General features: G+C 40.6%; 1 protein-coding gene across 4 annotated transcripts in view; it reads left to right on the forward strand.

The window, feature by feature from the left end:
• ubr3 (ubiquitin protein ligase E3 component n-recognin 3) overlaps nt 1–14,307 on the forward strand; it is a 311,396-nt gene that overhangs the window by 108,981 nt on the left and 188,108 nt on the right. For all 4 annotated transcript variants that reach the window (XM_048535342.2, XM_048535343.2, XM_048535344.2 and 1 more), the window contains exons 19-21: nt 4,521–4,617; nt 11,185–11,326; nt 11,967–12,071. In XM_048535342.2, coding sequence (XP_048391299.1) covers nt 4,521–4,617; nt 11,185–11,326; nt 11,967–12,071 — 344 coding nt within the window. The remainder of the gene's footprint in view (nt 1–4,520; nt 4,618–11,184; nt 11,327–11,966; nt 12,072–14,307) is intronic.

Here is a 14,307-nt window from a genome sequence, read left to right on the forward strand (position 1 = left end):
CAGATGAGGGTGTCAGTGGAGGGGGCTGCTTGGACCTGCAGGCCATGAAGAAGTGGAGGCCTTTTGCATTCCCCATGCAGATGGCCTAGTGTATAGGGACTGGGCGTCCATGGTAAGGATGAGGTGTTGGGGACCAGCAAATTGGAAGTTTTGGAGGAGGTGGAGGGCAGGTGTTGGTGTCATGGATATAGGTAGGAAGTTCCTGGACCAAGGGGGAGAAAATGGAGTTGAGACAGGTGGAGATGTTTGGTGGGGCAGGAGCAGGTGGAGACAATGGGTCAGCCAGGGCAGGCAGGTTTGCGGATTTTGGGTAGGCGATAGAAGCAGGTGGTGTGGGGTTGGGAAACAGTGAGGTTGGAGGCTGTGAGTGGGAGGTCATCTGAAGTGTTAAGGTTATGGATAGTTTGGGAGATGATGTTTATGATGGTCAGGGGTGGGTTCGTGATCCAGTGAGCGGTAGGAGGAGGTGCCGGAGAGTTGGCACCTGGCCTTGGTGATGTAGAGGTCAGTGTGCCATACTACAACTGCACCTCCTTTGTCCATGGGTTTTACAGTAAGGTTGGGATTGGAGCGGAGGCCTGCAAGTTCTGTGGGCGAAGAGGTTGGAGTGGTGAGAGGTGTGGAGAGGTTGAGGTGATCAACGTAGTGATGACAGTTGGGGATGAAGAGGCCAAGGGAGGGTAGGAGGCCTTGCGGGTGGTGTCCAGGAGGAGGGGCTGTGTTGGAGGAGGGAGAAGGGGTCAGTAGAGGGAGGATTAGACTCATGATGAAAGAAGTAAGTGTAGAGGCGGAGGCGGCAGAAAAACTGTTCAACGTCCACGTATGAGTTGTATTCATTGAGGGGATGGAGGGGGACAAAGGTGAGCCCTTTAATGAGGACTGACTGGTCACAAGCATGTAAGCTTAGCAGAACACAGTCTGTAAGGCAATCTTTTTAATATCTATAAAAACTAAAAGAACTGCGGATGCTGTAAATCAGGAACAAATACAAATTTGCTGGAAAAGCTCAGCAGGTCCGGCAGCAACTGTGCAGGAAAGAACAGAATTAACATTTTGGGTCCGGTGACCCATCCTCATAAACTGACATTTTCCTAGCTACCGTCGGTTCTATGCAGGAAATAGGGAGGTAGGTGGGGTAGGGAGTAAATGATAGGATAGAGCCCAAAGAGCGAGAAAGACAGTTGGACAGACGAAGGAGTTGCTAACCGTCAGGCTGGGAGAGTGAATAGTTGTAGATGTGGACTATGTGGTAACAAGGCCTGGCGTATGGGGTAGGGGGTTGGGACGTGGGAGAGTTTGTTTAATTAATTAATATCTATGATCTGAGTCCAACCTTCTTTGATTGTAAACCTTCCAATCACAGACTGACCCACAGACACAATGATACAATAAAAGATAACTCCTTCAGTAATGCCTACCGAGCCTTTATGATGATGAGTTGGAAATCCAGCCCATAAGTCTTTATATCTCTTGTTTGAATTTGGAAATCACCAATCAATGCGAACAGCTTCGGCAGCCTTCAGATTTTTACTTTATTATTACAGACTGAGATTCTTTTCTCATAACTTTCAACAACTCAATAATTGATGAATAACTACAGAGAGCAGCAATCAGAAAACAACTCCATCTGGAAGCTTCCAAAGCAAAACTGCCTTCTGCCCAAAACCTAGTTAGTCAGTTTGCTGTTTGTTTTTCGCTTTTCATTTTTATTTTCCAGTTGCCTGGCCACCACCAGTCCTCCCTCAACTGACTAATTCGATATCCAACCAGAACAGAAAATGCTGGTAAAACTCTGCAAGTCGGGTGGCATCTGTTGGAAGAAAGCAGAGTTAACATTTTGAGCCCAGTGACTCTTCTTCAGAATTGACACTCGCTAGGAAGACTGGCATGCTGAAGATGAAGTTGGTGCTGGAGGGAAGGGAAAGGTGAGGGAATAGGTAGAAGTGAAGCTGAGACAGAGGGAGCTATGACAGAGATAGGTAAATCATGGGATTATGAATGGTGGGCCAAGACAGAGAAACTGAATAAGTGAGAATGATAGCTGAGAGTAGCTAAGCATGTGTGCTGAAAGCAAACCATGTGATCTTATAAATAGGCCAGATAGTAGGTGAAAATCAGTTGTCTGTACTAAAAACAACCATCATAATGGAGAAAACCAAATGAATCTGAAACAAAAACAAAAATTGCTGGAAAAGCTTAGCAGGCCTGGTTGGCATGGACAATGTTGGACTGAAGGGTGTGTTTTCATGCCGTGACTGCCTGGGCGAGGTGCTGGTGTGAGACTGGGGTGAATGAGGTCAGAAGTCAGATTGACACCAGGTTATAGTCCAACAGGTTTATTTGTAATCACAAGCTTTCAGAGTATCACCGCTTTGGCAGGTGAAGTGAGAGAAGCACACAGAACACAAAATTTGTGGGCAGAGAGAGATTAAGGTCAGATCGAAAGACCACACAAGTGGTGTGACTGGAGTGCTGAAAAATAAGTCCCTGTAGGTGAGTCAAAGTGTTAGATGGTGTGAGTAAACTGTCACAAGCTGAATAATAAGTAGAGGGATGACCTAAAGTCCAATTAAATGGGGCAGAGAGGTAATTACTAAAATTTAAAATTAAGTTGGTGCTACAGTCAAACCAATGACTAGAATAACTTTCTATAATGTTATTTTTTTATTTTTTATAATTATCTCTCTCTGCCCCATTTAATCTATTCTGCACTGCACTGCAGTTACACTACTTGTACGGTCTTTTGATCTCTTTGCTCGTGATCTCTCTCTGCCCATGAATCCTCTGTGCTTCTTTCTCACTTCACCTGATGAAGGGGTTATGCTCCAAAAGCTTGTCATCGAGTCATAGAGATTTCAAATCTATTGACCTGGTGTTGTCTGACTTCTGACTGGGTAAAGAGTTAGTTCTATAGAATTAATTTCATCACTAAGCCACAAGGTGGCAGTATGAGCTTGCAGTTTGTAAAATTACAATGGAGACAGATTTGAAAGTTCAGTTTTTTTTACTGTTTCTGCCTGCTGTAGTTTGAGATGTTTTCAATTACTGTCTGTAATAGGGAGACAAAGAAATGGAAACAAAAAGATGGGGCCAGTACTCAGTAGATATTGTCTTTGAGGTGAAAAATAAACTTATGAAGATGACCTGAAATGTTAGCTTGGCTGTTATCTTCACAGATGCCGTTTGATATGTGCTTTATTTGCATCATTTGCTGTGTTTATTTCAGATTTGCAAGGACTGCAATATCTTGTTTTCATGTTAGAGAATTAAAAATCCTCTAATTCTGTAAGCAGTGTTGACATGAAGTGGATAACAAGAAGCATTCAGTGTTGAGACTTGCATATGAAGTATGGGAGTTTGAGTAGAAAGGATTGTGGAGTTGCATTCTTATTTTCAGAAAGGGGAAAGTTAGTGATTTAGTATGTGGGGAAGAGCAATTGTATGGTATCGGAATTGGCTCTGTATTTACAAATACAAATTGTCATCTTTATAAGTAGGTAAACGGTTTGCAAGTGTTCTGTCTTGACAAAGCAAACCTGCATTGCCAAAGCAAATTCCAGCATAATATGCTCCTGAGATGCTGCTGGGCCTGCTGTGTTCAAACAGCCTCACGTTTTATTATCTTGGATTCTCCAGCATCTGCAGTTCCCATTATCACAAATTCCAGCATATTTTTTTCTGTTTGGAAAGTGTTATTCATTGCTTTGAGTATGTTTTGCTTGACATTCAAAGCACTTTGATCCTTAAGTTGTGCGAAAAGTTTGATTTCATATTTTTGTTAAATGTGTTTCTGCCTTTATTTCAAATAACTGTTCACATTTGTTAGGATTAACTGCTTTGAGAAATAATTTGTCTTTAGTAAACTTTGCTCTATATAATAAATAACATTGTGTAAGTTTGTAAGTTGTTTTAAAAGTAGATTTTTGCTGATGTCATTATTTTACAGATCACTAAGCATTGCATAAAAATACAAGTGAATAATATCCTAGTGCTTTTTGTTTTTCATTGGCTCTTCTGTGTTTATCAAAATTTGCAGTTGTGCACCTCTTTATTTGCTGTTTATTTGATAGCATATTATTTAAGGGGAGCAGTCAGTTCAATAGAGGTGAAATCTGTGCATTTTGGTTACTATTCTTTTGGTTTGTTCCATAATTATTGAAGAAATAATATTTTTCTGTAGAATACTGTAGTGAAGCTGCTTCACATTGCCTTGCCCTGCATTGCCACAGGGTATAATAGAGAAGTTGAGAGATGTAGATAACCATCACTACCCAACTGGTACCCCAGTACTATTAAATTTTTCTGTGCTCTCAAGGTCAGTGAAAGCTATGGTTGTGAGGCATCCATCTTCATTACTGTTGCCCCAGTTTGTACCTTTGTTGGAGTGCTGCATGATAGGCACAGTGCATTTATTATTTTAAAGGAACTTGATGTTTATCGTATTTAAAACATGATTACGAAACAGAATATAATGCTATCAAGTTAACACCTCAGTGCTTGATTTTCATCCTTTTTGATAGCTGATGTCTGGAATCAAGAATTTGACCCTATTATGGTGATTTTAAGAACTGTATATCGCAGAGATGTGCAGTCTGCAATGGATAGATACATGGGATTGTAAGTATCTTTTAAATCTGCATGCAAAATGTTGTTGAACTTCAGTAAATTGAATCACCAAATTTCACTGTAATATGTCCTCTTTGCATTGTTCTGCTTCTGGTGGAGAAGGTTACTACTCTTATTTAAACTATTATTTTCACTTTTGTATCAAAGCTGTATTTAGAATCATAGGAGCATAGCATTTTACCGTACAGAAGTAGGCCATATCACTCATATGTACCATCTCCCATAAACGTTATCCAGCTACTGTCATTCTCCAGTCCTATCTCCACAGCGCTCTGAATACATTACTTTAAGATGCACATTGAACACTCGTTTGAAGCCCAGTATGGAAATTGCCTCCACCACTCCTGAGGAGTGTATTCCAATCCTGACAACTCTTGAGCAAAGAAATTTCTCTTCATTTCATTCCTAGCTCTCTTGTAGACCATCTTGAAACTGTCACCCATAGTTGCTGACATGCCACTTAGTGGAAATGGAAAACCCTTCTTGCCCCGTCAAAATTGTTCATAAATCTCAAAGTCACCTGTTAATCTTTTCTGCTCCAAAGAGAATAAGCCCAATCTTGCTTATCTTTCCTTGTATCTAAAATTCCTCATTCCTTGTATCATTCTAACAAATCTCCTCCTAAGCTGTTTCCAGGACTTTAACATTCTTCCTTAAATAAGGTGTCCAGAACTGAACGTACTTTATGAAATGTTTTCTGTGAATACTGAGTAAATGCTACTGTATGACACCTATAGTTTATATTAACTGATTAAAGAGCTGATTGTACTTGTGCCATTATGAAGTAATGTTGTCGCTAATTCGTTTTCTCAAATGTCTCTCATCGTGACCATTACTTGTGTTGGACCTATAAGCTGTTCATTTCATCCATGTAACTCAGTTGTCTTTTCAGATATGATTCAAATTTAGAAGAATAAATTCTGTAGTTCTAGAAAAATTTTGTTAACATGTTTGCAATGGTCATGCAGATGTAAGGATCAGATTTTTTTGCAACAAAGTTGCATTAAGTTCTGTGCTTTTGTATTTACTTTTATTGAGAAATACTGACAGATTTTGTTCATATTCCAGGGAAGATAGGGGAGCCCGATTTCCTATTTATCCCTGTTATTCACCATAGATCCTTTAATAGTCTTTGGATCAGCTGGTTTTGCTTTTTTTTTTATCCTTTTACCAAAATAGTTTTACAGATTGCCCACAATTTAATCCCAGACTGATGTTTTGAGCAGAGTGCAGTTCTTCAACAGTGCCACAGTGAAATTAAATTGGATAACTGTGCATCATTGACTCTGTTTAAGCATTTTTCAGTACAGTTAAGTTGCAGTGATTTTTTTAAATTAGCATTTTAACACACTGAGTATGGCCAGAATTTCTCAGGTGTTCAATATGCTTCTCATTGGCACTTTAAATACCTTAGCATATTGTAATGCTGTTACAAAAACAGGAAATGCTGGAAGCATACAGTAGGTCCGTCAGTTGACACCTAATAAAAGCTGAGAGAAGTAACGCCATTTTGAGTTTGTGTATTTTGAGAACAAAAGTATCTTGAGCAAGTTTAAGGGATTATAGGTTGTCACTGACAAGGCCAATTGTCAAGCTTCTTGAATGTTACCAGCCCAGCGTCAAATCAGGCAGGTGGAGAGTATTCTATCACACTCCTGGCCTGGGTCTTGTGAATGGTGGACAAGCTTTGGAAAGATGGAAAATGTATTACCCGCTGCAGGATTCCTCCGCTCCGAACTGTTGTTTCTGGATGGTCACAGTGAGAGAGTCACTGATGGTAATGTCAAGTGGATATGGTGAGATTCTGATTTATTGGTGTTTTCATTGCCTGACAGTTGTGATGTGAATGTATCTTGCTACTTTTATCGCTCAAGTGTCGATTTTTGTTGCATATGGAGATAGGCTGCGTCAGTGTTTTGAGGAGTTGTGAATGTGCTAAATATGGTGTAATCATCAATGAACATGCCCATTTCTGATCTTATGATGAGGTAATTGATGAAGCAGCTGAAGATGGTTGAGTGGAATGCAGTAGCCCGAGAAACTGAAGGCCTCTTGTGGTGCACTGGTAGGGTTACCATCTTGGAGCCAGGAGACATGGGTTCAAGCACGTACCGCCCCCGTCCCCCCCACCCCCCACCCCCCACCTTGCTCCAGATGTGTGTAATGACATCTCTGAACAAATTATTAGGGAGAAAATTATACCCTGAAAAACTGGTTCTTGTGGTGCAGTGGCCGTTACTTGACTACTGGACCAGAAGACCAACTGTTTCAAGTCTCAACTGCTCCAAAAGCATGTAATAACACTTCTGAATTGATTGATTTGAAAATGTATACCCAGAGGAACGCTACCAGAGATACCCAGGAACTCAGATGACAGACTTCCAACAACCAAAACCATCTTCCTTTGTGCCTGGTGTAACTTCAGTCAGAGGAGGGTGGGTTTTTCTTTCCCCCCTGATTTCCATTGATTGTAATTTTAGTGCTTGTTGCAATACTCACTGGTAGTCTCTCACCTTACCCCTGGAGTTCAGCTATTTGGACTAAGTTGTAATGAGGTCAGGAACTGAGCAGCTGTAGTCAAAACCAAGGTGAACATCAGTGAGTAGATTATTTCTTTGCAAGTGCCCACGTGGTAGCACTGTTGTCAACGTCTTCTGTCACTTTGCTGATAATTGAGAATAGATTGATATGATGATATTTTGCCCAGGTTAGATGTTTCCTACTTTTTGCAGGCAGGACAAATTTAGGCAATTAGCTACAATGTTGTGGGGATGTCCAGTGTTACAGCTATATTGGACAATCAGCCGTGAACATGATGAATTGTGGAGCAGACTCGAAGAGCCAAATGGCCTCCTGTTCCTATCTTTGAGTTTCTGTTACTTGGTAGTAGATCACTAGCACATGTCTATTGCATGCTGCTTCCACTGTTTGATGTGCAAGTTGTGCATGTCATAGCTTCACCAGGTTGACGCGTTACTTTTGAGGTATGTCTGAGGTATTCCTGCATTCTTGATTTAAAGTATGTAAATGCCTTGGCCTTGTGTTAATGGTAGACTCAGCGATATGACAGGCCATGAGGTACAGATTATGGTTGAATACAGTTGTGCTGTTTCTAATTGTCCACAGTGCCTCATAACTGTTCAAGTTTGAATTGCTGGACCAGTTTGAAGTCTGTCCCATTTAGTACGGTGATGGGTGTCACATATGTACCCTTGATGTGTAGGTGGAACATCACTGTTAACCATGAGATCATCACTCTTAATTAATGGACTGACACGTATGTTTCAGGTAGATTAATGAAAATTATGTCAAAAATATATTTCTCTTCTTCATTGGTTCCCTCCCCACCTGCTGCAGACCCAGTCCAGTATGTCTATCCAGGAGGACTTGGCCAGCTCATGTGTTTGTGGTGTTAATGAGTAACTCTTGGTATTAGAAATTGAAGTTCCTCTACAGAGTTCAGTACCCCCCCCCCACGCGCGCACACAATATTATCATCCTCCGTGCTTTCTCCAAGTGCCGTTCAGCATGGAGTGGTGCTAATTCGTGAGCTGAAGGGACACTGGTGATCATCAAAAGGATTCTTTCCTTTGACCCGAAACCTTCAGATTTCATGGTGTTAGAAATCAATGTTAAGATTTCTAGGTCAACTCTTTTCTGATTGTATACCATTGTATCACCAAATGCTAATGGACCTGGACAGTTGGTGGGATAGGACACCTCTAGGGATGACTATGATGGTTTCTGGGATGTGGTGTGTAAAGTCTGTGAGCGCGCCTGTGTCAGTCTATTGGCTTGACTTGTCTGGGGGGCAGTTCTGTCAATTTTTGGCACTCTTCCCCAGTTGTTAATTTGGTGGACTTTTGTGGGGCAGCTGGGCCCCTTCTCTGTTGTTTCCAGTGTCCAGTTCGATGCTGTCGTTTTTCTGGTTTCATTGTTTTGTTTAGATTAGGTAGCAGTTTGATACAACTGAGTGGCTTGCTCAGCCATTTCAGACAGCAATTAACTATCAGCCATATTACTGTGGAGCTGCATGTAGGCTATTCCAAGGAGAAAATCTCCTTGGAAAGTATGAAAGCGTATGATCCCAGTGCTGATTGCTATTTTCAGGATGCTAGGGGATTTTCTTTGGCACTGCTGAAGAGGGAAGTAGGTAAGATGGTGAAGAAAGTGTAAGAGTCAGGACGTTATGTTGCAGCTTTATAAGACTTTGGTTAGGCCACATTTAGAGTATCGTGCTGAATTCTGCTTGTCACATTACACAGGAAGGATGTGGAGGCTTTGTGGGGGATGCACAAGAGGTTTACCAGAATGCTGCCTGGATTAGAGGGTCTGAGCTATAAGGAGAGTCTAAAAAAACTAGAGTTGTTTTCTCTTTTCTCCCCAGGCTGAGGGGAGACTTGATAGAAATCTGTAAAACTGAGATACATGGATTGGGTTGATGGTCAGAATCCTTTTTTTTCCCCCCCAAGAGTTGAAATGTCTACTCTAGGGGCACGCATTTAAGGTTAGATGGTGAAGTTCGAAGGAGACATGAGGGGCAGGTTTTTTACACAGTGTGTTAGGAGTCTGGACGTACTGCCAGGGGTCATGGTGGAGGTAGATACATTAGAGGCATTTAAGTGACTTGTAGATAAGCACGTGAATACGCAAGGAATGGGGGGGGTGGTCGGATATGAACCAATAGCAGGCTGAAGGGATTAGTTTCATTTGGCATCATGTTTGGCACAGCATTGTGGGCCAAAATGCTGTGCTGTACAGTTCTATGTTCTATGTTTAGATCAGGAAACATGGAGATATACTTATGCGACCTGGAGGCCATGATGAATTTAATTGTACAATCTGGTAATGTTTTAGAACTTCCTAGTGACAGCTAGATTGAGAGATCAATTGGCTGACTGCTGTTAGGTTTTTGGGCCTCCTTGGAATAGTGATGAAGGAAATATGAGTTGATTGGAGAACCTAGGTGAGAGGTAGCATGGGGCCACGTTATGGGTTAGTGGGTTTCCTGAGGCTTGGGTGTTAAGGCAGATGGTGACATTCTGTTCCCGTGGAATGGTTGTCATGAGGTTACTTGCTTGGGATAGGGAGTTGGGGAAGAGCACTATTGTGCCTCTTGACTAAAATGGGACACTAAAATGATATTTTAGCTGTTGATTCCAGCTGTTCGTTCTTTCCCTTGGCCTGGGTATCTTACCTGATCAGTCTGAAACCTAAAACAGAGGTAAATCTGAGGTATGCCACATTATTGAGGTACTGAAACCCTTCCTTGAGCAAGTGGCAGTGTTCAGTCTCTGCATTCGTAACAAAATAGAGCCATGAAATCCACTGATTATCTGTAAAATTAAGGTGGGAAACGAGGCCCCTTCACAATTAGTGTACAGCCACCTTCATGCTGCATTCGTTAAACTGTTTCTAAAATCCTGTATAATTCCTTACTGCCTCCTTGCTTTCTCCTTGCTCCACATTGCAGCTGAAAGGCAATCTACCCATTTTTCAACCGCTTTAGGGAAAAAAAATCTCAACTCCAGCACAGCCCATCACCTCGCTAAACTAATGCAATTAGTAATAGATGCACAGTTAACGATGAGGCTCAAAAATGGTGAAATTAGATGTCCTTCTGTCTGGGCAGCATGATGAAACCATAACTGGCCACAGAATCTGCTTTCTAAACAAATGTTTGGCTCAGATCACGTGTGCCTTCAAATGTCTTTTGGTAGTGACTAATGCTTCTCTTCAGGGACAAAGTGTATTTCTTCAGGAGATTTCAGCTAAATTATGAAGGTTTGGTCACCTGCCTCTTGGTACGGAAAGCAGACTTCAACTTTGGCTACCTTTGGTTCCTTCAAATAACAGTTTCTCAATGGAGAACTGAATTCTGGATTTCATCATCATGTATTGAAAATATTGTACATTTGTGAGTAGGTGAAGAAATCATGAACTTAGAACATATTCCATTGAGGATTATTTTTTCCTCTTAAGATTTGCTTCTTGTTAGATGACAATTTGCACTGAATGTTTAGTTCTGCACGTATGTTCATTTAAAAAGCAAACGTAAGACTTGCACTGAGAGTTTCTAGTGCTTCTTTGCCTGTTTGGGTTTTCTTTTTTATTAAAGTCCAATAGCTAATTGTAAAAGTAAATTTGATTTTGATAAAGAGCCATGAAAGATTCAGATGGTCTCTGAAGAATAATAGAGCCTTTTTATCCAGCAAGTGTCACTGTTTCATTTCTTGTAATGTGATACTGAATCAAGCTACTGAGATTTTTGATATACAGTCTACCACTTTGACTTAATATTACATAGTTTTCACACTGGGTCAATTTAATTGTAAATTGAACAGTTACTCTCCTAAGACAAGGTAAAAACACATTTCTGTATTTTCTGTCCTACATGTTGAAAATGGCCATATGTTAGTATATTAATTGAGTATTTCTGTAACTTATTGGTGATAAAAGGTGCTTTTTTTATTTTCATTGCTTAAGTATGATTTCTAATGGTTTATACATTCTCCATTTTCTAATGTTGTATGGTTGCATTTCAATTCATTTTGACAGCCTAAAACAGACTGGAAAATTCTCTGGTACTCCATGGCCACCTTATCGGGAGAGAGCTCCTTTAAATCCCAGCTACAAAGGTCTACTGCGCATTTTGCACTGCAAAACTTTGCACATTGTGCTATTTACTCTTCTTTACAAGGTAAAGCATAGGGTTACAAATATCTTGGTGTTGCGTTCTAATTGTTTTGTACCATTGACCTTGCTAAAAACAGTGTTTTATGGAATATTAATTGCATCCTTGCTCACTCAGTAATTCTTGACCATTCCAATCCATTTCCAGTCATAAAGAATATTTCTTTCTGATCAACATTACCAAGTGATAATTATAGTGAAAAGTTAAATGCATTTCTTTGCAGTTCAGACATGGCAGACAAAAATAGGCCAGGTATATGAAAAATAATTGTTTTAATTTCTACAGATATCTGCTTTGCTGAATGCAAGTACATTTTTTGATGGTGATGGTATTATCTGTTTTGGCTATAATTGCAGTCATATTTAAATGCAATCTCCACTTTTTAAAATCTCATTTGATTTTCATGTTTTCTTTTGAATGTCTTAAATTTGTATCTCATTGAGAAAATGCACTCCTGTTAATTTATTCAGAGCCTGATAAATATGAAATGACCAAAACGATTAGTGTCGAATACTCTTTGTTTTTTAAACTGAGAAACTTTCACCAAACTTGTTGATATGTTTGTGCTTTTGGATCCTAGTGTTAAATTGCCCAAAGATGGAAAACAAGTAAATTCTAGTTTTAGGATTGTGATTTATTTTTGTAGATATCGATGGATCACCAGAATATGTCTGAACATGTTCTATGCATGGTATTATACTTGATTGAACTCGGTCTAGACAACTTAACAGAAGAAACCGCTGAGGAGGAGGTGGGTGAAATGCCTGGATAAAAGTTAGCTTTTAATAGCTTTAGATAAGTGTTCATATTAGATTACAAACCCTGAATGAGCAAAATATAATTTATCTATTACATGTACTGTTGGGCATCTTTATTTTTTGAGTAGGTATGTACGACAACTAGAGGTGATTTCTCAGTTTCAGGTGAATTAAATAGACCTGTAAAAAATGTCCGCTAAGAAAGTGCTAATAGCTCTATCTAGCCTGTCCCTTACCACCTTGATGCATTATCATACAATTATTGTATGTAAGTCGGATTCTGAAACTGATGTAACTCATTCAAATAGTGCTAAATTTATTAAATTTGCCTTGTAAAACATCCTGAGTATTAAGAGTTACTTTTTTTTATAACGACTCCCCTGATTGGTCTTCAAATTTAGATTCCACATCCTGAAATCTACTTATTGATCTGAATTCTCTGGCTGAGTTGATGGATGACCTAAGCTGTGACCAATGACTTTCTAAAACATGCAGTTTTAAAACTGACAAACTATTGGGTAATGACCCCTACCTCCCCATTTTCATGCCTTCATGCTGTTTTGTTTTGACAAAATGGTTTTCTCCCAATAATTCTACACAGCAATGATCAGTAATTTTGGAGGATTATCAATGTGAAATTATCCACCGTAGTGCGTGTTGTACCAATTACAGCTAGAATCATAGAATTCCTACAGCGCAAAAGCAGGCCATTCACCCGAACAAGTCTACAATGACTCTCTGAAGTGTATCCCACTCAGACCTGCCCCACCCTATCCCTGAAACCCTGCATTTCCCATGGACAATCCATCTACCTTGCACACCTTTTGGACTGTGGGAGGAAACTGGAACACCTGGCCATAGCGTGCAAACTCTACACAGACAGTCACAAGGGTGGAATTGAACCCAGGCCCCTGGTGTGCTAACCCAGCAATGCTAACCACCTGAGCCACTGTGCCACTCAAGCAATTGTGAATACTTGTAATAATTGTGAGTAGCTATTGACTGAACTTGAGATTCCGAATGACCAATTTGTTCCCGTAATGAAGTTACAAACGCCTAAAGTGGTAGTTCCATTGTGTTCCATGATTTTAAAATCTGGTGCGCCTTTTGAACACCACCCTCATCAAAGCACTTTTCTAGAAGAAAGCGTATTTTACTTGTACAAATCTGCTTACTGGATTTAACATTGTGTGGTTTATGTTACGGATGGTCTTTGCTGGAATGTCTGCCATTTCAAAGATACGCTAATTTGAGACAAAAACAGGAATGCTTTTATTTTTTATCTAGTCATACGAAACACAATAGAGATCAATAGTCAAGTAGAATCAATGTGAAATGGAAGATGTCCGTAACGGACAAATATCTGAGGCAAGGACCAGTGATGGGCCCACTGCCTTTTGTCATAAATGATCTGAATGCAAATGCAGAAGGTATGGTCAGTAAGTTTGCAGGTCCTTGAGAGTGTTGGAGTACTGGTACATAGTTGCTTGGAAGTGGAGCTGTAGGTAGACAGGGTAGTAGAGATGTGATAATGGGAACTGCAGATGCTGGAGAATCCAAGATAACAAAGTGTGGAGCTGGATGAACACAGCAGGCCAAACAGCATCTCAGGAGCACAAAAGCTGACGTTTCGGGCCTAGATCCTTCTAGGCCCAAAACATCAGCTTTTGTGCTCCTGAGATGCTGCTTGGCCTGCTGTGTTCATCCAGCTCCACACTTTGTTATCTAGGGTAGTAAAGCACGTGTTTGATACAAATGCCTTTGGTCAGTGCATTGGGTATAGGAGTTGGGATATCGTGTTGCAGCCGTACAATTGTGGTTACCGTGCCATAGGAAAGATGTGAAATTTTGAAAGGGTTCAGAAAAGATTTCCAAGCATGTTCCCAGGGTTGGAGTGTTTGAGCTCTCGGAAGAGGTTGAATAGATTAGATTAGATTCCCTACAGTGTGGAAACAGGCCCTTTGGCCCAACAAGTCCACACTGCCCCTTGAAGAATCCCACCCAGACCCATCCCCCTATAACCCACATGCCCCTGAACCGAGGCTATTTTCCCTGGAGTTTCAGAGGCTGAGGTTTGACCTTCGAGGTTTACAAAGTAATGAGGGGCATGGATAAGGTGAATATTCAAGGTCTTTTCCCCAGGGTAGTGGAGTCCAAAACTAGGCAGAATAGGTTTAAAGTGTGAGGGGAAAGATTTAAAAGGGGCCTAAGTGGCAGTGTTTTCAGAGG

This window comes from Stegostoma tigrinum, chromosome 7 (genome assembly GCF_030684315.1).
Source record: "Stegostoma tigrinum isolate sSteTig4 chromosome 7, sSteTig4.hap1, whole genome shotgun sequence".
In the NCBI taxonomy this organism is placed as follows: domain Eukaryota; kingdom Metazoa; phylum Chordata; class Chondrichthyes; order Orectolobiformes; family Stegostomatidae; genus Stegostoma; species Stegostoma tigrinum.